This window comes from Pygoscelis adeliae, unplaced genomic scaffold, assembly GCF_000699105.1.
Source record: "Pygoscelis adeliae isolate BGI_AS28 unplaced genomic scaffold, ASM69910v1 Scaffold21, whole genome shotgun sequence".
Taxonomy (NCBI): Eukaryota; Metazoa; Chordata; class Aves; order Sphenisciformes; family Spheniscidae; genus Pygoscelis; species Pygoscelis adeliae.
Genome location: NW_008824243.1, coordinates 10,145,691 through 10,168,220, shown reverse-complemented (window position 1 = coordinate 10,168,220; position 22,530 = coordinate 10,145,691). Strand labels below are relative to the sequence as shown.

Genomic DNA, 22,530 nt, shown 5'->3' with positions numbered 1-22,530 from the left:
ACTCCCCACTCTCGTCCCTGCCTGTGGTTTGTTTACTGAGACCCAGCAAAGATTTCGGAGAACAGGTAGGAGTCTTTGAGCGTAGCCAGGAGGAGCAGAGGATTGCAAAGCAAACAAGCAGATGGCAGATATGATAAAGCAGCCCCCGGCCGGCACCGCCAAACTCGGAGAGGGCTCTGCTATGCACTTGAAGGGTCCCACAGTAAGAGCTTCCTGCATCCCTCTGCTCCGGACATGGATTTGGCAAGGTGTCTGAGAGACTGATGGCCAGGCTGTATTCCTGTGCTCTCATTTGCCTGGTGCTTGGATCCTGGCATTGCTTAGGGCTACCTGGAGAGTGGGGGTGTTGGGGACGAGACGGCCTTATGTTGCTCTGCGTTGCCCTGCTGTGGCTGACACGCACGTGCAGCCATCCATCTCTGAGTGGTGATCCCCTCTAGAGGGAGAGCACAAAACCAAAGGAAAACAGGCAGCCCACATATATTATTATTTTGTTTTTCTTTAAAAGGAAGTTCTAGAAAAATAAGGTGAGAAATTAACCTGGCCTTTGTGGTATATTGTCAAGGGTATAGGGATGGGTCCTCCAGGAGAAGTTGCCTTGGCAAGGACTTCCCCCATCGCCAGTCTTATTTTGCGATCCCTCCTCAGCCACTGGGTCGGTGGTGATGTCCCTACCCAGCCAAGTGATGTCAGCCCTGTGAATAGATTTCTATCAACCCACTCAGCCATAAAGAGCTGCAGTTAAAGGGCTCTGGAGATATAATGGTGTCTGCGTAACTGCAGTGATGATTTCCTTGAGAGGTAGGATGAAAGGTGGCTCCGTTCCACTGCTTCTGCGGAGACTTGATAGCTGCTTCTAGAAAACGGCATTGTTGTGGTCCAGGTGCCTCTGCCACCGCGGCTCTCCCTGCCTCATGATGCTTTCTGGTCGCATGTTTGTGCTGCCTGCACACTCAAGCCATGGTCCGTAGGGTGCTACCAGCCCAATGGGTGCCTCCAGGCAGGTGAATTTGGGAGCGGGTTTGGCAGGGTCTGCTGCAGGATGCTCTGGCAGCCTTGAAGTGGGCTTTGTGCAAGGGGCACTTGGCCTGATGCTCAGCAGACACGTGCTACTCCCAACTAGAAAATCACCAGCCTTGTGCAAGCTCCCTTTTTCTTTTTTTTTTTCTTTTTTTTTCCCTTGTCGCTGTGCTGTGGGTGAGGATGCTGTTTATCCCACTTGCTCCTTCCTGCTCCCTCAACGGCACAGATGGAGAAGTCGCACGACCTCCGCGTGTCTTCAGGTCTGGCTTTCCAGCGTGGATGTGTTGTCGTGTCTTTTGTCGTGAGCTACAAAGCTGTCAAGCAAGGGATGTGTTTTGGGGGCATGGGGTGTGGGACAGGGAGACAGCACTTAGTTGCGGAAGTAAATGCCGAACACCCCATTTTTCTCTGCCCTCGTGACTCGCAGGCTAACACGAGGCAGCTTCCCTCCCACCTGCCTTCGGGATGTTGATGAAGTAGCTTGGGGGTAGGTTGTGGAATATGTGTAGGGAGATGGGGATGTGGCTGGTAATGGCTTTTACGCTCCCATGCTTTAAAAGCTAGCGGCTGAGGCAAGAACCAGCAGAATCAAAAAGAGATGCTGAAGATCCTGCCTTAATATCCCTGGGGCAACTGTTTTGATGCCCAGTCCCTTGTGTCCTTTCAAGAGTCCTTTTTAATAGGGTTTTCTCCTTCTTTACGCCTCTCTCCTGGCTACAGGAAGATGTTTGTTTTGATTCCGCGGCTTCCAGGGCTGGCACCATGTTCAGGTGCCTCTGGTCTCACATGGAGCTTCATATGACTTGTCCCCATTCCCTGGCCACCCGCTGCAGCGTGTCCATCTGGTTAACTCCCACCCTTCATTTCTTTTCTGAAGCTGCTCTGTTTGTGCGGCTTCTTCACTGGCGTCTTCCAGCCAGAGGCAGCACCCCAGTTAGCTCCTGATGTTGTAAAGGACAGAGGTGGAACTGGGGGTGATTCCCGCCAGGGAGCTGAGAGATGAGATGTGCTCTGCCCCAACCTCCACGCTCGCGCTGGGCACCAGCTGCTTGTTTCTCAACTGGAATCAGTGGATGCTGCATTTCTGCAGACCAGCCTGCTTTAATTGACAACTTACCTTCTTGCTGCATAAAACCTCTCGCCCTGAAAAGCTTTGGTGTCGGGCTGACAGGGTGGCAAGCGTCTGAGCATTTCTAGCTGGGCGCTGGAAGACTTGCAGAGCAGGAGGGTGCTGGGAGGTGCAAGGCAAGCTCCTTGCAAGGGCTATGGCGGAGCCCCCACCCTGGGACTGCCAACCCAGTGACGCGGTAACAGGCGATGTACTTGCTAGCGCCTGTATTTAAATGCAAGTGGCGTTCCTCGCTGACCTCCAATGGGAGCTGCGTCCATGCCTGTAGCTCACCATTGAGGAGGGGAGCGTGCTGTGCTGTTTAGAAAGGAAAATTTCCCCAGGCCTTGGAGGAATTAATCATTTGATATGCTGGACTCTTGCCTTCTGACTGATCTATCTGAATTACAGATTAACTGGCAGCGCGGGGACAGAGGAAGCCATTTCAATGAATAGCTCTCTAATTTATTAAAGGAGTTGTTTGGGCTGGTGGATTGGCAACGCAGCAAGTTCTCTGAGTGGGAGTTGTTTTCTGTCCCCCTCTGCATCTCCCAACCTTTTATCCCCTGCTTGTTTTATCTCCCTGTTCGCAGGACCCCTCTCAAACTTGATGAGGGTCCCAGCAAGGCAGGTGGAAACCCCAAAACAGTGATACTCATTGCAAATGAGCTGTCAGCTCCCAGAAAGTTGTAATTTCGGAGCCTTTCTCTAGGGGCCACTTCTGTGACTTTTAAGCAAAACCGCCACCTTTATGACCAAGGACTATAAATTTTGGAGTAGGGCGTGACACCAGTGTATTGATGCTGCAGTTGGTATTAGCTGACCCCAACAGCGTCGGTCCCTTTCCCATCAGTTCTGCCTTGAGAATGTCAAGGGCTTCCCCCCCTACCTGTAGTCTACGATAGGCTCTTGAAAACCTGCAAAACCTCATTTCTTTAATGATTTTTTCCCTTTAGCAAATGTTAATCCATGGACTTGCAGCAAAGCTTGACATCTCCAGCGCTGTTATTGATGTGAGCATCTTGTGAGCATCATGGGCTGGGGAGCACCGGGGCGGCCCAAACCCTAGCCCCGCTTCCTCTCCCAGTTGCTCAGCATGAAGGAAAAAGGATTTGTTTATTTGTTTGTGGATATTTCTGACATGGACTTTCATATTCCAGGAGTGTCTCATAATATTGCTGGATCAGATTCAGGATTTAAACCATTATACAAGTTAAATACGTTTTGATTCTGTAAGCAACACACTATTTATCTTGGGATAGAATAAATCTGAGAGACTGATATCACTGCTGGAGATCATCTCAAGGAGGGCTGTGGAGGGGGAAAAAAAAAAAAAGAATTGACTTTCTGAGAGGCAGAAGTTTTAAATTTTCATTGCCCTCATGCATGAACTAAGCCAAACTATGGTTGCAAGGATTTTTTTATTATTTTTTGACTATGTAAGGATTTATCCTTTGGTCTGAAAGGAAACATCATGGGTCTGATTTTAAGTTTGGGTCTACAAATTCACACCCTGCGCGAATGCAGTCGCCTGCTTGCTGGCAGGGACTGGGCACATGGGGCCGTCTGCTGCTAGTGAACCCAGTCCATTGGCATCTGCAGCCTCGATGGCTGCTTGATGTTTTCATTAAAATTCCATTTAAAAGCAAAAAGGTCAAAAGTTGACCAAAAAACCAACAACCAAAAAATATTTTTGTTTGAAAAATTACAAGCACTATTAATTACTGCACGAGAACCAGATGGTAGTACTGACCAGTTTAGTTTCATGGTCCAAGCAGGATCTCGAAAAAAAAGCAAGAAGAAAAACACAGAGCAAAGACAAACCATGTGTTGTGCCACGTACTTTACATTTTGAGCGCCCCTTCCATTTGAAACCTCTGAGCAATGCAGAGCAGGGCATTTATTTTTTTTTTAACGTGTGATTTTTTTTATCTTGACAGAATATTAAACCAAAATAAGGAGACCTGAAAATTAACGTCCTGTTATGACAGCAAAATCCCTCGGTGTCTTGGGAGTCTCATAAATTGGATATTTGGAGAGGGGACGCACAGCTCCCTGGGCTCGGAGAGGCTCCGGTTACTGCTGGAGAAAATAAACCTCCTTGGCATAGGGGCTGCCGGGCTCCGGGGAGAAGGCGCTGGTGTCAGCACGAAGTGACGTGGCTGGAAGATAGCCTCGTCAGGCTAATTGATCTGGAGCCTTTGCATTTCCTGCCAGGGCTGCCTGTCTCCTTACCCATAATCCCCACCCCTTTGATGGCCCGTCAGGAACATGGGACTTGGCCCAGTTTTATGTCCATCCAATAACATTATGAAATTGATAGTGACATGTCTATTGGCACTAATTTCAGTAAGAGATTGGAGCCAGAGGACAAGCGGTTTGCTTTCATGGTGGCTAAGCTTTCCAAGTAGATCAAGACAACCCAAGACTGATCTTGCAGCGGCCAAGGCATGGGAAGGGGAGTGGTGGGAGGGGGACAGAGGCAGCTGGTGGACCCGGGCAAGGAGCTAATGAGAAACATGCCCAACGCTTGCACTTGCCTTCAGTGTGCAATGGTCCTGGGTGGTGGGAATTGTGTGCTGCTGCCCTGGCTTGTGCTGCAGAGCTGCTGCTGGCAGGGCTTTCTCTCCACGGATGGTGTTTATTAAGCAGCGTTGGGCACCAGTCTCAGCAAAGGTCAGGAGAACCCTCGGGCAGGAGGGTCCCAGCTGTTGCCTCCGAGACCTTCAGTGGTTCTCGCTGTTTTAGGTATTTCCTGGCACAGACATACGTTCCTGCAGTATCACGCTCTTGGCTCAGGTCAGCAATCCAGCAGCAGGCTGGACACACTGGTGGTGGAGCTGTGGATGGAGTCCCTCACCAAGACATCACTGGTGGCGTCCTTGTACTACGGGAGCTCTGCACTGAGCAGGTTAGATACCACATCCCAAAGCTTTCACCCAACGCTGGCCACAGTGTTGAAGGTGATGCGGTTACCGCAGCCTTAATGCACACCGTGTGCATATTCTTTGGTGGCTGAATTGCAGGATAAGATGAGGCACAGCTTAAACCACCTCTGCTTTCCTCTCTGTCTTGTAGCTGTTCAGCCAAGGTCTGGTCTGAGGTGGGGGAGAGCATCGCCTTGGTGCTGAGCTGGAGTTTGCAGAAGACAGCCCCTTGACGCCTTGCCAGGCAGCCCTTTCTCCAGCCTCACGCTGCGTTCACACATTCACCCAAGCAAGGGCTTGGGGAAAATGTTTATCTGTTTGTCATGGTCTCACCCTGCGGTGGCTGGGGGCCAGGAGAGAGGATAAAAGCCTTGGGCTGTTGATAAATTGGAAATGCAGAAAGGAAATGTGTCTGCTCAGTGCTGAGCAGGCAGCCCTGCTCCGGGCTTGGGTGTTTGCGTGGGGCACTCGGCCCCTGGGTGCTGAATGCTCGCGAGGAGGAGAAATGCCACCGAGGCCATGTGCGAGCCCGTAGGTAAATACGGCCATGGGCTCCTGAGGGTGCTGCTGCCTCGCCTGTGTCCCTGTGTCAGTGGGACTGTCCCCTTCAGTGTGCTTGGCAGCACATCTGAGCACACTTGGATGCCCATGAACCCTGAGCAAGCCGCCATCCCCTCGGGAAGGGGTGTGAGTGAGCGAGCATCTCCCTTTTAGCAAGTGTGAACATGACCCAGGGCTCAGCAAGTGTGTGTTAGTGCTGCTCTTACGTGGACGAGGTGCGTTGCTTTGGGAGACCTCTTGGCACCTCCCGCGCAGAGCAGGGGAAGAGCCATAGTTTGGATCTGCAGATCCTGAAGCTTTTCACTGGAGAGACCAGGAGTGAGGAAGCGGCTGCACATGGGCAGGTTGGGGGTGCAGAGGTGCCGGGGCCTCCTGTAGACAAACCGTAGGAAACGCCGCAGTATATAAAGCGCGTCTTGAGAACAGAAGAGATTAGAAAGCTGATATGATGTTATTCCGATTGATTTTGCTGTTGTATTTATACATGGAAGTAAAGAGCAGGCATACTGGAAATCAATCGGCCCTGTGCTCTTCCCCACTCCCTCTGCAGCACCGTTTGAATGAAATGCTTATATCATTTTTACGGTGTGTCTGTGATAGGGATGAGTGAGCCAAGAGATTAATAGGCGCTGCTGAGGCCTTTACCCAGCTGCTGCCCGGCTCTCGCCTCGTAAAGCCTGCACTGCTCCGGAGTTCAAGGTGCCCCTGAGGTGACAGCTTGGTGACCTTGATTGGAAAAAACCAAGAGGCAAATCTCTAGTCAAGAGGAAGAAAGGGGAAAAAACGGTAAACGGCAGTAAGCGGAGGCTTTGGGGCAGGCAGGATGGTGCCCAGCTCTGGAGCTGGGGGCTGGGTGCAGTGGGATGATGGAGACCTGGGGGAAGAAAATGAGGTTTTGGCTTCTAATGGAGCCGATCCCATAAAAAGGGATGGAAATGATGGCGTTGTGTGTGGGAGATAAGGCAACGGGGACCTCATTTTGATGTCTCATTGCACATCTGGTACCTAACAGCCACCCAAATGCCTCACCAGCCCTTTCTGAGCCTTGACCTTGGGGCTGGGGCAAGGAGGGCTGCCTTGAGGGGATTTCAGCTCAGATTGAGCGGGGCCATGAGGGGATTTCAGCTCTGCACAGATGCTGCATCCCCGGGTGCTCTGCTCACTCCTGCCTCATCTCGGTGCGTGTTTCCTGGGAGCTGCTGGCGCTGGCTCTGCCACACCAAGATACCATCTCAGGAGGTTTCTCTGCAAGGATGGATGTGTTGGACCCCGTCTGGCTCCTCACATCCCATGGGGAGCATGCACGCCCAGCAGTGGGAAAAATTGGCTTGTGACCAGCAAATGGGGGAAGCCAGGTGGGGGGAATGGTGGAGAGTGACCGGGGATGGTCTGAACACCAGCACTGGCATCGACAGACGAAATACTGTCTTCCTCCCTGCAGCGACAATCGAATAAAACACACTTTTCTTCCTCTTCTGTTGTCTATACCACTAGCTAGTTGTTTCACCTGACCTCAGCGGTGAAAACGTTTTCCTATTGGCAAACGAAGCGGCTTCCCGGTATCCGTCCCCTGTTATGTAGGAAAAGGTGTTGGTTTGTCGATACTTAAAGAGTCAGCAGATCCTTGCGTTGCGGGATCTAAAATATTCTCCCGGTTACCCCCATGCCCTGTTTGCAGTCCCTTTCCTGGTTATATGCTTTCTGAGCTGAAGAGGTTTGGTACCGCTGGGCTGGGAGCTTTAAGCCTAGATATAAAAATTCCTGCTTTGCCTTCCTGCGGGTGCTGGCTGGCTTTGCTGTCATGCATGGCCCTGGCTTGTCAGATCCCTCCCTTTTTAATTATCAGATTGTCTCGTCGTTCTTACTGTAAGCATTTTCTGTTGCTTGTTCTGCTGGATTTATGCATTTGGGCCGTCATATGCATTGACTTTATAGTTTATATGATTTGGTCTTAATGTTTCCATTCCTGAGTGTGAGTGCTTATAGGATTCATGTCTAAGCTCAATAAATAAACCTGAGAAAGGTGGGGGGGGGAAAGGACATGGGAGAATTGGGAGAGGTTTGGGGATCCTCTACCACCTGATGGGGCTGGAGTGATGCTCCATGCTGGGACTGCTCAGGTGGCTGGAGGCTGGCATGGGCAAGGGGAGGAATGTGCAGGGCTGCTGTGTCCTCCTTTGCAGCAAAAGCTGCCATCTCCCCCTGCAAACACCTGAAAAAAAATCAGAGAGAGAAGGAAATGTCAATATGTAAAGAGGGAAAGGTGTTTTTGTAAGCGGCAGCATTTTGGCAGACTGTTTCATCAGGAAAGATCCTGAAGTGCTTTAAGGATTGCCTATGTAGGGATTGCCCACTGACAATGGATCTGACAGCCCTCTTTTGTGCAATAATGCATCTGCAATTTATAAGAGGGTGGAAGGTGGCAGCAGGATGGGGGAAGAGCCATGTGTCCAACCCAAGCGGTGGTGAGTGCAGGGCACCCAGGCCTGCCCCTTGTTCCCTTTCACCCTGAAATGCAGTGGGATTTTCAGCTCCTCGAGATGGTCAGGGCCCCGAACCCAGCATCTCATTCAGGAGCAGGGAAAATGGATTGCTGCTTGTCCATTTTCTTCTGCCTTTGTTGCTGGAGGGGCTGGAAGCCAAGGATTTGGAGCAGACCATTTTGAGAGCTCAAATTTATGTTCTCGGAGTCTTCATCTGTCTGCAAAGCTCAAGAATATGTGCTGTTTCCCCAAAAAGCTGATGGGAGAGTCTGCGCCCCGTGGGCCGTGGCAGAGGAGGGGGTCAGCACCTTTGCAGGCTCTGCAGCTGGTCATGGCATGGTTCAAGCCAGAGCTGTGCTGTATGGGCCAGCCTCTCCAGCAATGCCCTCCAGCTCCCGTGGCATGTTGCAGGGGTTGTGCAAGGATGCTAGGATATCCCAGGCTGAATTTGGGGCGGGGAGACAGAACTGAGCTATAGGGGTGTGAGAAAAGCCACTTGGACCTGGTTGAGGTGGTGGCGATAAAGCAAGTGCACAGGGAGCTGGGATTAGGGGGGTCTCCAGTTAAAGCCCGGTGTTTTGTACAAGTTGAGGGATCTGCTGCAGCTCAGGGGAAGAGGTGCCACATGATGGACCATCCTGCAGTTGGGATTGGTGACCCTGGCGATGAGGAGAAGCTGCTGCTTCCCACTGCGGGAGGGCAGGGGATGCGCTGGAGCCCATGGCAGTCTGGCTCCAAGCAGGTTCCACACAGGCACCAAGCGCTGACTTGGCCCCGTGCCCACATCTGCCAATAAAAATTAAGAAATTGATTTCCTTTTGTGTGCCTGACAGGGCAAAGCACTCTTTATGAGACAGTAAATGCAATCTTGCTCTGAGCACGGCTAGATTTTTAATTGTATTTGTTGTGCTTGCGCTTATTGTTTTATGAGTTTCAGTTCCCTTCCTTGCTGGTGCGGAGATCAGCCCTGGGGGATGGTTTGATTTCAGCTCCAGCAAAAGGTTGGAATATTTTTTTAACATTTTTTTGTTTGCTTTCCTGATGAACTGAAATTTGGGGTTAGTTTTCTATCTGTGTTAAAAATAAACGTGTATGTGCGTATGCATAGCTCTGAGTTGTAAAGCTAGGCTGAGAGATCCTGTCTTGGAATAATCTACTTGCCAGTCAGTGATACGGCCCTTTGAAGAACAGCATTTAAGATTAAGATCAGGGAAATATGGAAGTGCCAACAGAGGTTTGAAGTCGGAGGAGGAGGGAATTTTATATATAATATATCTTGGAGTTTAATGAGGTCTGCTTCAGCGCTTGCTGTACAATGCATGGTGACCCACTTTACTAGGAGAGCATTTTTTTTCTAGTTATGGGTCATATACAGTTCCTAATTAAGTAGGTTAATTATATGGCTCCTTTATATTACACAGGCAAATGTGGATGGCACAATTAGCTCTTGCAGTGATCATTTTTGATCAAAAAATGATGTTCTGAGCGACAGCTCCCGGAGGCATGGGGGGTGAGAAGGGGGATTGCCCTGCAGCCCTGAGCACTCGCCTCATTGCGCTCTGCTTCAGCAAACTCAAGTTTCTGTTCTGAGCACGTGGCCTGGGATGTGGATGGACTTGTCCTTTCTGAAACCGTGTTGGAGAGACCATGGCCCCATCCCGGTCTAGTGCTGCACCCACGGTGCCTCAGATGCTGCCCAAACCTGGTCTGCAGTGCTGGCGAGGTCCCTGCTTGGAGTTTCTTTGGAAGCATCAAAAAGGGAAGAGCGCTCCTTGCTGAGGGCTGTTTGGTTGCAGGTGAAAAGTGCTGCAGCCTGGGAGAGCTCTGAGCAGCGTCAGACCCTGTAGCTAAACCGTCCTTGAAAGAAGTTTCTTTAACCTTTCCCTTCCCAGCCTGGCAGAGGCTGAGGCCCTGCAGCATCCCTGGGTTATCTGTTCCAGTGCTCAACCATCCGTGCTGCTAGGCATTAGGGAAAACGTTCAAACCCTAATCTCCCTCAGTGCAATTTAAACCTATTATTTCTTGTTTTATCCCCAGTGGACATGGAGAACAGCTATTATATTTCTCTTTGCTGCAACCTTTTACATATTTGAAGGCTGTTATCACGTGTCCCTTCAGCCTTCTCCTCTCAACACAAAGTATAATTCTTTCAGTTTTTCCTTGGAGGTCGTTTTCTACACCTTCGACCATTTTTGTTGCTTTGGAGAGGTTACTGTGATAGCAAGCTGGAGTTTTTGTTGTTTCTTCACCTGTCTGCCTTGAAGCTTTCATTATGTTACGGCTGTGTATGAAGTGACCATTATTTTATCTTCTCTAATCTGTGGTTATTTATAAAGTACCCTATATTCCTGAGCCTATGTTTTAACAGAAAGTATAGCTCTTAGCCTTGATAAATAATTTACCATTATGATATGATCATGCAAACAGTATTTGCTCAGTATTTGCAGAGATGATAATATCAGGGTGGATGCAAAGCAAGAAGAGCTAGAAAATTGCTGGGGTGGATGGACCACAGCCTGAGCGGGAGGCTGGGGGAGAAAAGAGGGTGGAGACAAGGCTGGGAATGGTGGTGGTTGAATGAGGCGTCTTTCTTGGGAAAGAGGAGTTGGCTGTAGAGGAGATGTGGGAGGGAAGGAAGAACAGCATTGCTTCTTGTGACGTTTCCAAAAGCAACGTTTTCAAGCTGCCCCGCTGCTCTTTGGTTAACATCAGATTCATTTTGATCCTAATTTTCTGGTCGTCATGGTTGACTCTCTTGCTGGCATTGCAAAGGGGCAGGCTGGCAGTAGCTGTACTGCTGGGCTGGAGCAGGGGCTGACCGCCTCTTCACTCAGGGGTTAGCCCTGGGGCACCCTTAATATCTTCCCAGCCTTTCCCTGCAGCTCTGTGGCTCCATCACTGCTGCTGACATTGCTTCCTTGGCAGGAAAACTGCATGGGGTTAGCATGGAGAACAGCTAAACTCTGTTCTTGCAGGCAGTATGGATGCTTCTGGCTGGTGAGATCCCTGCTTGGATGGAAGGATAGCCATCAAAAGCCTTTCAGAGTAAAGATGTGACACGTTCGATGCTCAGAACATATGAAGACTCCTTAAAGTATTAACAAATAGACTCTTTTTATAGTTAATTTCCACAGCATGTTTGTCCATAGCACAGACCGAGTTATTCACAGAAACAGCTACTGCATCACTGTTTAGATTTTAAGTTTCAGAGGAGCTCCAAAATATTTTATATTGTGTTTTACGATCATAGGATGGTATATCAGGAGTTACCCCAGGGTACCCTTGACTATTATTCTGCGTTTTTGCAGTACAAAACTGGCTTCTTTTCTATGTCCCTCTGCCCATTTCTCTGTCAAGTGGAAGGTAAACCTAAATTTTAAAATCTGTACTCTCTTTCTTTTTACTCCATTTTTTCCTTTAACCTTACCTGGAAAATGCACTGCTGAAGCCAGTGAGAATTCTTCCAAATAAAGCCATTCATCAGCATTATAGATCAAAAACTCAACCTATTTACCTACTTAACAGCAAAAAATATATCCTATTGCCAAGACAGACTAAAAAAATTGAAGTCTAGGTAGCTGCTTTATTTCCAGGAGTTACTAACGGCAGTATATATTTTGAGTGTCAGAGCAATAGTCAAACCTATAAAAGTGATTGGTGACTGCTTGATATTAATGATGTTTTTAAAGTTTGTCTCAGGCTTGCGCAGTGAGTCCAGCACTCGTCTGAATCTCAAAGGGGCAACAGAGTGTCCGTGTGCTTAGAGGTAACTGGATCTCAGCTGTGACCAGCCAGAAGAGACGGGAATGAAAGAATGAAAGTGATAAAGAGCCATGACTGTGTTGTAGGAGTTAATGTCCAGATTTCTACACAGCCCCCCCACCCCAAAAGTTAATAGGAGAAACTTGGAGAAGTCCTCAGCTGTAAATTATGTCGTTAATCCAGTTATATTCTGTGGAGGACATTGGGGTGAATTGGCTGAATGATATAGAATCATAGAATCATTAAGGTTGGAAAAGACCTCTGAGATCATCGAGTCCAACAGTCAACCCAACACCACCATGCCCACTAAACCATGTCCCTGAACACTTCATCTACACGTCTTTTAAATACTTCCAGGGAGGGGGACTCAACCACTTCCCTGGCCAGCCTCTTCCAATGTTTAACCACTCTTTCAGTAAAGAAATTTTTCCTCACATCCAATCTAAACCTCCCCTGGCACAACTTGAGGCCATTTCCTCTCGTCCTATCGCTTGTTACTTGGGAGAAGAGACCGACCCCCACCTCGCTACAGCCTCCTTTCAGGTAGTTGTAGAGAGCGATGAGGTCTCCCCTCAGCCTCCTTTTCTCCAGGCTAAACAACCCCAGCTCCCTCAGCCGCTCCTCCTAAGGCTTGTTCTCCAGACCCCTCACCAGCCTCGTTGCCCTTCTCTGGACACGCTCCAACATCTCAACGTCCTTCTTGTAGTGAGGGGCCCAAAACTGAACACAGTATTTGAGGTGCGGCCTCACCAGTGCCGAGTACAGGGGCACGATCACTTCCCTGCTCCTGCTGGCCACACTAGTTCTGATACAGGCCAGGATGCCATTGGCCTTCTTGGCCACCTGGGCACACTGCCGGCTCATGTTCAGCCGGCTGTCGACCAGCACCCCCAGGTCCTTTTCCGCCAGGCAGCTTTCCAGCCACTCTTCCCCAAGCCTGTAGCGCTGCATGGGGTTGTTGTGGCCCAAGTGCAGGACCCGGCACTTGGCCTTGTTGAATCTCATACAGTTGGCCTGGGCCCATCGATCCAGCCTGTCCAGGTCCCTCTGCAGAGCCTTCCTACCCTCGAGCAGATCAACACTGCTGCGCAACTTGGTGTCATCTGCAAACGTACTGAGGGTGCACTCGATCCCCTCGTCCAGATCATTGATAAAGATATTGAACAAGACCGGCCCCAATACTGAGCCCTGGGGAACACCGCTTGTGACCGGCCGCCAACTGGATTGAACTCCATTCACCACATCTCTCTGGGCCCGGCCGTCCAATGTTATATGTTATGTTATGGACTATGTTATAGTCCATGCCAGCTCAGTGCCTACCATCATTAGAAACGTTTCTGAAAGCTTGAATGCTAGTGCATTGCATCCATTGGGTGTGTTCCTTAGGACTCTTGAGAATGTGATTTATTTTGGTTTTTTTTCAAGACCTGGAAATACAGTCAGAGGCAGTAAACTGTCCCCGGATTATTGTAAGGGTAGAATATACTTTATGTGGTGTACTATACCTGTGGTGTCAGGACTGCAACTGCCTTGGCAGTTCTTGGGGTTTCCCACTTTTGCAGAAATGGGAAGGGGTTGAGGTGGTCATGGAGCGTCAGAGTTTGGCTCTGAGGCTTTTGAGGATTGGTAGATCCTGTAGATGTCTAAGCTTGGCAGCATTGGTTTGAACTGGATGACTAAGAGGCTGAGTTCATTCACTGGACCCAATGTTTGCTGGGGAACGGGAGTGCAACTGTGGATCAGCTGAGACATGGTTACCTCTTACCCCATAGATCTTGGACGGATTTGGGGCATGAAACTAGGGATAACACACGTAGAAAGTCCTCCTAAGAAGTAAGCTGCAGGAAAAAAACCCCGTGGAGTGTAAAGAACGTCAGACTCTGGATCTGTTTATTGGCGAGGAAATTGCCATCAGAACATTGGGTAATAGATGCTGGCTGTGCTTAGTTTCACAAGTACCCAACCTTCGTGATCACGCCCTACTCTTTTAGATGTAGCCATGTCCTTCTAACCTGCTTGTGCCAGAGGGACACTGCCGTGATCTGTGTTCCTTAAAAATGAGGAGGTGCTGTGCAGGCAAGGACAGCAAGGGTTAAGTGCTGGCAGGGCTTTGTGAGCCCCTGAGAACTACGTCCCCAGCAGGTCTGTGCCATCCTGGTTATGAAACCGACCGTCTCCCTCCAGTACTAATGCTGTTGGAGATGTCCTCTTTGCTCCTTGTCACAAAGGTGTGATTTCTGCTCTCAAAGCAGAGGATAATGAAGACTTCCTTCATATCATTCATTAGAGAGGCCTTTTCACATCCCACTGCCTGATTAGGTACCTTCCTTTGAAGCAACACCTTGGCTGCTTAGGGAAAGCAATAAGCCCTCAATAGCCTTTCCCACCGCTCCACTGCAAGGGAGATCTTCGTGGTCTCTCCTCAAATTATTTACACCAGTCTATACCTGCTGATATTTTTATGACTTGTTTTGTGAACTGCACCATGAAATGCAGAGGTCTCCCCTTGTCACTGCAGCCGGGCCGGCCAGCGGTGCAGGGTATGGCTGAAGGAACGCGTGCACCGTGCAAAACCCAATCCTCCTGGTTTGCATGCAAAGAAGACATCGCGAAAGAACAAAAGTCACTTAAACTGAAATTGCCTGTTTGCTTTTTGTGTTTGGAGAAATACAGTGTGTGTAGTCCCAACAGAGGCATCTTGCGGCAAGAGCTGAATTTTGCCTTTGCATCTCAAAAGCTGGAAGTCACGCGGGCCCGGGGAGTAACATAGCAAAAAGCCAGAAGCTGCCAGAAGGAATTTACAATAAAGGGAGAGACTTTTTTTCCTTGTGACTAAAACACCTGGCACGGCTGCCAGGACCCTGCTAATTACACAATAACTTTATTATATCCCACTTGGAAGAACAAACAATACTTGAAGCTCCAAAAATGAGCAGCCTTTAGACTAGATTAATGCAGGCAGAATGATTGCACGGAGCCGGTGTTCGCCCTGTCCTCCCAGAAGCTCCGGAGGGTAAAATGGCTTGAAGACTGCCCTCTTTGTTGCTAGTGCTACATAATAAAGTAATTGTGCAATTAGAAGTAGATTACTGATGGGAGAGAGGCATTTTCGATGTGATGTAGGTAAAAGACTGGCCTCCCTGAATAGGTTTGAAGCCTCAATGCAGCATCTCTGCTCATTTTTGCTTGAGCTTCTGGTAGCATCCAGACAGCGGAAAAAGAGCATCTCTAGTTGAGTGTGGTCTTTCTTCCCATGTGAATATATAAGGGAGGTCCTCATGGAAGGTTGCAGTGCGGTCCCCACATTGCCCAGCTCCTCAGGATCCTGTGTTTACACAGCATGAACGGCTGCAGCATGGATTAGAAGGTTTCACCTCATGATGGAGGTGTTTGTGATGTTGGTTTGCAGGTCGGCCCCCAGGACGGGTGAAAATAGGTGAAAGTGGGAAACAATGTATTAAGGCCTGACATCCGCTGAGGTTTCCAGCCTTGGCAGCTGATACCAAAGGCTGAAGTTAGAAGGTCTAAAAATAAAATGAAACGTAAGCCAAAAATTGGAGTACAGCTGAATATTGTGAAATAGCTTTGTGTGGGAAGCAGGCCTTGGCTCTCAGGTATGGATGCTCTTTCCTTCATCACTTCTTTTTACCTATGGGAACAAGCCTGCCATTGGTTAGGGCAAGATTAGAACAGTGATGCTCTTGGGCACTGGCACTTGATTTTAAGGAGTCATGGCTGGGGCAGGAGGCTGAAGGAGTTGGAGCACGGTTGCTGGCTGGCCATCTGCAGGAGGGAGATTGACGTGGGTGCATTTGGGCACGCTGGTGTTTCGCGGACCTTCTCCATGGAGGTAGACAAGGATGTGTAAGTGGGTGCTGGAGGACTTAGGGAAGGCACATGGACTGTGCTGAGGGCTTCTCGCTTATGGAACAGTAACTTCAGGACTTTGCATGGGGGTCAGTGCAGAGGGACCACCTCGAGCTCTCTGCCAGGTCCCTCTCAGCCTGGCAGCGATCAATAACAGGTCCCACGAGCAAGCAGCAGATGGGGAATTGGGAGTTAGAGAAGTACTTGAGATGGTGGCAGATGAATTAGAGGAGACAAGGAGGAGGGAATCTTCTGGGTTTGTTGCAGCTCAGCCTAAAGGTTGTGGCTCTGCCTTCTCCATATCTTGCTGGAGACTCTCCTCTTTGCCATCCTTGGGTGACTGTTGCCTCCAAGGGGTGCCAGCATGGCAGAGTCTGTCCCAGTCTGTTTTCCCAGTCTGTCCACGGGAAACTGCCTCTGTGCTTTTGCTCCAGTGAGAGCAATTAGTGAACACTGGAGAGGCTGTGGAAGGATAGGACTTCCATTGCTCCCATCTTGCAGGTCTGACTACTTTGCCTCATTTCCTTGCCTGTCTAATGGTGCTGTGAGCTTTTCGGGGTCAGGACGGTAAGGGGGAAGTGTTGCCATTCATTGTGGTGGTGGGAGGCAGCATGAGCTGAGCAGGATCTGCTCCAGTACACCGTGGGTCCCTGTAGGTATCAGCCTGACTGAAGGGCTCTGTGTGTGTGCCCGGGTGAAACTAGAGGAGGGGAAACAAGATGGGCAACACATGGGGCAAGATAAATGTTGTGAATATGGGTTTGGGGTGAAATAGATCTTCTTTGGGGGCGATGTTTCTCCAGTCTAAGCTCGGTGATGTATTCTGCCAAGCTCGTGATGCCAGGATATACAGGCACCACAGTGACTGATCTATCTTGTGACAGCCCTAGGAGAGGACTTTGTGCAGGACTCACCTCTGATGTGGCGTCACCTGTAGCTACTTTAAGCCCTGCAGGGTTGTTAGCCTGCTACCCCAAAACCAGGAAAGAAAACTTGAGGTGTCTTCCCTGCCCTGTGAGATGCCTGGAGAAACTAGCCCTGGGGATGGGACAACTGCCAGGAGTGCTAGGACAGACATCCTGTCCAGGGGCTGGTGGTGATCCACTGCCGACCCGCAGTGATCCATACCCGTGCGGTCAGCAGGTCTTACGGGTCCCCTTTCCCCTGTTGTACCTGACGGATGTGCGTGGTGTTTGCAGGTCCCGTAGCAGTGATCAGCGGAGAGGAGGATTCAGCCAGTCCCCTCCACCACATCAACCACGGCATCACGACGCCCTCGTCCCTGGACGCTGGCCCGGACACGGTGGTGATCGGCATGACCCGCATTCCTGTCATCGAGAACCCCCAGTACTTCCGACAAGGTCACAACTGCCACAAGCCAGACACGTGTGAGTGCCCGATCCGGCTGGAGCCCCCTGCGAGGACCAGGGGATGGGTTGGGGGGGACGGGGGAAGGAGGGCGAGGAGGAAGAGGTTAAGAGGATGAGGAAGAAGAGAAGGAGGTTTTTGAGGAGAGTGGGTCTTGGTATGGTCCAGAAACCAAAGTGAATCTCAGGTTTCAGAAATCACAACATACATGTAGGTGCTTCCAGAGAAGACTTTCCACTCTCACCTTCACCTCCCTTCACCCTCCCTCCGCCACCCACCAGTCACCTTCCCCCCTTGCCTGAAAGTGCCATTCGAAGCTGGGCTTTGCCTCGTCGGCTCCGAACGTGAGGTCCCAGGCGTGAGCAAGAGCCACCTGGGAGCATGGGGATGGAAGTGACCCGTCTGGCCGGGGAAAGGACCTGCCTCCCCTTCCTCCTCCAGCAGTTTCCCAGCCATGGGGCTGCCTCCTTGGCTCCCCACTGGGCCAGGGAGAAGCTCAGGACACGTGGCCATAGATGGGGCAGATGCATGGAGATAAAGAACAGGAGGCTTAGATGTTGGTTGTTTTGTTTTCATGGGCTTCTGTAAAGCTTTTGCAGCTTCCCCTTATAAATCTAAGTTGATGACTGGGCTTGTTAGACTAGCAGGTGGTGATCAAGTGGTCCTCTCCGTTTTGCGCTCCTAAATTCTGAGCGTAAAAGAGAAGTGCTGGGTAAAAGGATGCAGGGAGCGCTGCGCTGAAGTTGCCTCTGCTCTCCTCTTGGCTGCTGCTGACTCATTAGCGCAGGAGACATAACTCACCCCCGGGAAACAGGGAGGAGGCCAGTCTCCCAACCTGCAGAAACTCGTTCAGCATTAAGTGCTTGGCAAGAGTGCGCTGCTCCCCGGCCACCGCTCCTCTCGTTGGGATGGGGAGCTGCGGCCGCTGCTCCTGTGGGGTGTCCCTGGGGCAAGCTCTTCCCGGGCACTGCGAGCCAGTGCCTGAGCCGTTATCACCGTGCTTCGCTTGCTGGAGCGATGGGGCGTACCCAATGAACGCGTCCGGCTTTCCCTTTGATTTTCATTTTAATGTGCTAAATTCAGTCTGTTTGTAGAGAGGGGGAGGAGGAGGGCAGTGATTAGGCAGGAGAGGAGAAGCTGAATGTAGTGTGTTTTTTCTGTACTGTTAATTATATATTTTACATTACTTATAGCACCTCATCTCAAAATGATTTACAAACTCTGATGGCTTGGGAGGGGGGGCTCCCCCGCTTTATTTTTTTCTTTCCCCTCCTGTGCTCTCCTGAATCTCTTTAATCTATGCGCCGACCATTTCAAGACACGGGTGCTGTTGCAGCTGTGCAGTAGCAGAGCTTAAGCCTCAAAGGATTAAGTTTTGCTCTGAGCGTTTGCCCTGTGGGTCTTGTCAGATCTAGGCGGGTTGCAGGGGAAGTCGCTCACAGCAGGATTTGGCCTCAGAGTTTCATGGGTCTATGGGTCTGTTTGATTAGGATCTGAAGAGTTCACAGAGGTGCTTGGGGGTGGCATCTGGAGCTGCTTCTCCCGTGGAAGGTGCTGTGGGGCTGAAACGCAGCACTAGTGACAACTGTGCACACTTGGAAATCCACGACAAATCGCCACCTCCGAGCTCCAGGTTTCCCAGAGTTGCGAGGCAGTGGGACTTACACCCCCCCCCCCCCCAGCCCAGTCACTGCCTTTGAGTGCTAACAAGAGGCGAACCACAGCTGGATGCTGGCAGGCTGAAAGCCTTTATATTTTTTAGATTTGCTTGTCATTCACGAGGCAAAACCCAGGCTTCAAGACCTCGGGCAGGGTTGGATTTGGTACGTGTATTGTATTTTAGTCTCCAGGACTTTACTTGGGCAAAACTTCTGACTTCACTGGTGGCTTTGCTTGAGACTGGAAAGTTTCATAATTCACCTTTTAAATTAACCATGCTTTGGGGAGCTTTCTCTGTAAGGGTTTTGTTTGATCTGATGTGCTTTGCTTAAGTTAAACCTGAGCTGGAGAGTACTTGTTGCTCCCATTCTCCCTGTGGTTTTCATGCCAGAGGGTTTTCCTTTCCCCCTGTCCAGAGCTTGGACACAAACACTTCTTCATTTGCTGTCACTTGTAGAGAGGAGAAATCCTCTGGGCTGGGGAGTGCCTCGATACCCAGCTGAGCCTGTACTGATGCAAGCTGTCACCTCCCTCCTGCCACCCACCTCCTGCAGATCCCCCATCCAGCTGTGAGCAAAGGTGCTCCGTGGCACCCAGTGTCTCTCCTTTGCACAGAGGTGTTGCTAGAGCAAGGTCTTCAGCAAGCAATTTCTCTCTCCATCGTGAAGCTTTTCTCCTTCCCTCCTCCTGCAAGCATCCCTATGCTCTTGGACGTTGTCTGGGTTGAGGACATGCCGATACCCATTACCACGCTGCAATGAGGAGAGCAAACTCTATATGCTTAATGCAGTATTAATAGTACATTGATGTGATATAGATTTCTGTCACCCTCTATACTAGCAAACATCGCTTATCACGCAGGGATGACAGATGTTTATTCCCAGCCACTTAGCTCTGCATAATGGAATTGCAGCTGAAATATGGAGAGCAGCTCCCTGCCCGCGGAGCTGCAGCCCCTCGCTCCCGCTGTGCAATGTTGTCCTGTGGGCTCTTCTCGTTACCATGTCCTCAAGGAGATAGAGACGTGTTCCTCAGTGGGCATGCGCTGTCCTCGCGTCGATGGGATGAAGGGCGCAGGAGCCAGCTCTCACCTCTAACTTTCTGGGATTTTTGCAGTTGTCTCTTACCCCCTTTCTGCTACTGCCTGATGTAGAGCAGCAGGAGGGACAAGCTTGGTTTTCCTTCCCGGCTGAGGGCTTCTCAAAGAGCCATGGAGGAAACTGCACCACCCTGTTTTCTTGTGATGAAGCACTAAGTCTTTGAGAAGATGCTCCCCTCATCTTTACCCTGTAACTCCATGGCATGCTGGGCAGCACTAGGGTTTGCAACCAATCCTTGTTTCAGCCATTCTCAACCCTACCTGGAGGGTTAAGCAAAGAGCTTGGCAATGGGGACAGTCCAACCACAAATCGATTTCAGAAGAATAAGCTGAAATAATCTTTTTCTCCTGATCTTTTGCACATGGAAGAGAAACCAAGTGCCATATCTGCTTGGCAGATGTCAGCAGGAGGAGCCACAGGTTGTGATGAGTTTGCACCTCTCTATATTTGGAAATAAACAGACGAGAGGAGAAGAACGGGACTTGTTGTGGAGCGAGCACTGTGGACAGAATATGTGATGGGGAGATAGGGTGTAGGAGCACATGGCTTCAACCTATGGTCAGGGATTTTGGTAATGCAAAACATGATCCAGTCTACCCTCATTTGTGTCCAGAGAGTGCCTATCATTGTGCCTATCAGTCCTTCTGGGCAGGAAAAGTCAGCTCATTACAACGGATAGCTCCTGATCAGTGGAAGAAGAGAGAGCATCAGCTTGAAATAAGTTCATGAGGCTGTTGGTAGGACATCATTTTCGTACATATGCTTCTTTGCAGTAACAGCAACTTTTAACCCTAGCTCCATCTCCTGATGTTCAGGATTCAAATTTGCAAAATGAGTAATTATGAGAGATTGGAGATTTTTGTGGTGAAAGACTGGTAAACGTTTCAGAAGAAACATTTGAGTTTCAGAAGAAACATTTTGGAAGAATGTTTTACTTTAATAGTAGTAATTTATTATCAGCACAATGCATCAGATGGAGATTAGTTCCTGGATCCGATCTCTCAAGCTTTACTCAAATGCCACAGCACAGTTTTGCAGTTGCTCTGTTCGCTCGTATTTCTTGTCTGACCAAAGAGGTCTTCTCAAGAATGACACAAATCAGAGAAAAAAAAATCCAAACCTCAATGGAGAAAATGAATCTGGGGGGCAGATCCTTTGCAGATCCCCATTTGTCTCCCATCAGTGAGTGGATGCTCGGTTCCCACCAGTGCTGTGAAGCTAGACTTTTGGGGGCAAGTGGTTTGATTTTGGTGGAGGTTGTTGCCAGACACGACCGGAGCTGGCTGTGTTTTCCTCTTCCAGGACTGGCGCAGCCTGGGGACTGGGATGCATTCTCCACATGGGTGGAGCAGCCGTCCTTCCGTAGAGTCCTAATGAGGGTTTTTTCCAACCTCATTTATTACAGGCTGCCCTGACATAATTACATATTCAAAGTTAGTAATTACACGTATTCATGCTAATTAAGTAATTAGATATAATTACACTAACTGTAAATACATAGTAATTGGCTAAAAAGAGGTACTTCAGAAAAAAACAAGGCAAATCACACAATAAAAGCGCCATCAGCACTCTTTCACTCAGTACCCTGTCTTTATCTTGTATTTCAGTGCAGTTTAAAAGGAACATTGTGGTCATTTCAAAAATCATATGTTTTAAACAAATAACTTTCCTTACCTCTGTTTCTAATAGGTCTTGAAGACAAAAATGGGAAGGATATTTACCCTTGCCACTGTAAGTTCTTTTTGTTTGCCTAGTGTGTTTTGTTCATTCTGGGCATGGAAAGCTAAAAAATATGCAGCATTTCTATTTTTGGTCAGTTCATGTTCCCATTTTTGCCAAAAACAACAACAATATAAAAATAAAGCCATAAATGCTCACAGTTTCATTTGGCTAAAAAAGAAAACGGAACCTGTTGGCAGTGGAAAAGAGAATCTTTTCCTTCTCCCCCCCCGCCAGGGATAAGAGGATTTGTCAAATATTATTTTCATGCAATGTAAATGTGGAGCCCAGTGTGAAGTGACAGCAGCACTCTGCTGCCCAGTGCCCAGCCTGGGGCCAGGCTGTGCCGCTCTCAGTTCCTCCCTCAGGGCTCTGCTATTTCTCCAGTTTCTCCAAACTTCTCTTTTCTTCTTCTCTCATCTAACATGAAAGCCCCAGGCTCTTCTCCAGCAGGACCCGGTGCCCACTACTTCTCTGAAGTAGGCACTTGTGGGTTGAGACTCTTCTGCCCTGGGGCTCCTCACTGTCTTACGGTCTTGTCCTTCTCAGTGAACCTGCATGAGATACTTTTAGAGGATTTAATGAGGACCTATGAGTAGCTGTATTCTCATTTATGTGTGTTTTGCTACTCTATTCTGTGTCTCCTTATTTGTCCTAGCAAAGCTTGGGTTTCTGGCTTGGGTCTGTGGAAAAGCCCTGACCTCAATGCTCAGCTGCCAGCAGGTGGAAGGCATCAGAGGTTGCTGCAATGACCTTCTGCCTCCAAATTTCCCTTCCTTCTGGTTTGCGGTTGCCTCTCATGGAAACTGCTCTGGGCTCCAAGTGCTGACGTGAGCATCCTGCAAAAGATTTGGATGTTGAAGAAACCCCCCAGGCTCTGGCTGGCTGCTTCCAGAGCAGATGTTGCAGGTACCTGAAGAAAAGTGTGACCAACAAAAATTACTGCTTCTGTC

The 22,530-nt window shown here is 49.5% G+C and overlaps 1 protein-coding gene across 1 annotated transcript in view; it reads left to right on the top strand.

The window, feature by feature from the left end:
• The window catches only part of NTRK3 (neurotrophic tyrosine kinase, receptor, type 3), a 221,217-nt gene that overhangs the window by 105,897 nt on the left and 92,790 nt on the right, over positions 1-22,530 (top strand). Inside the window, 1 exon segment of the mRNA XM_009335182.1 lies at positions 16,931-17,119. Coding sequence (XP_009333457.1) covers positions 16,931-17,119 — 189 coding nt within the window.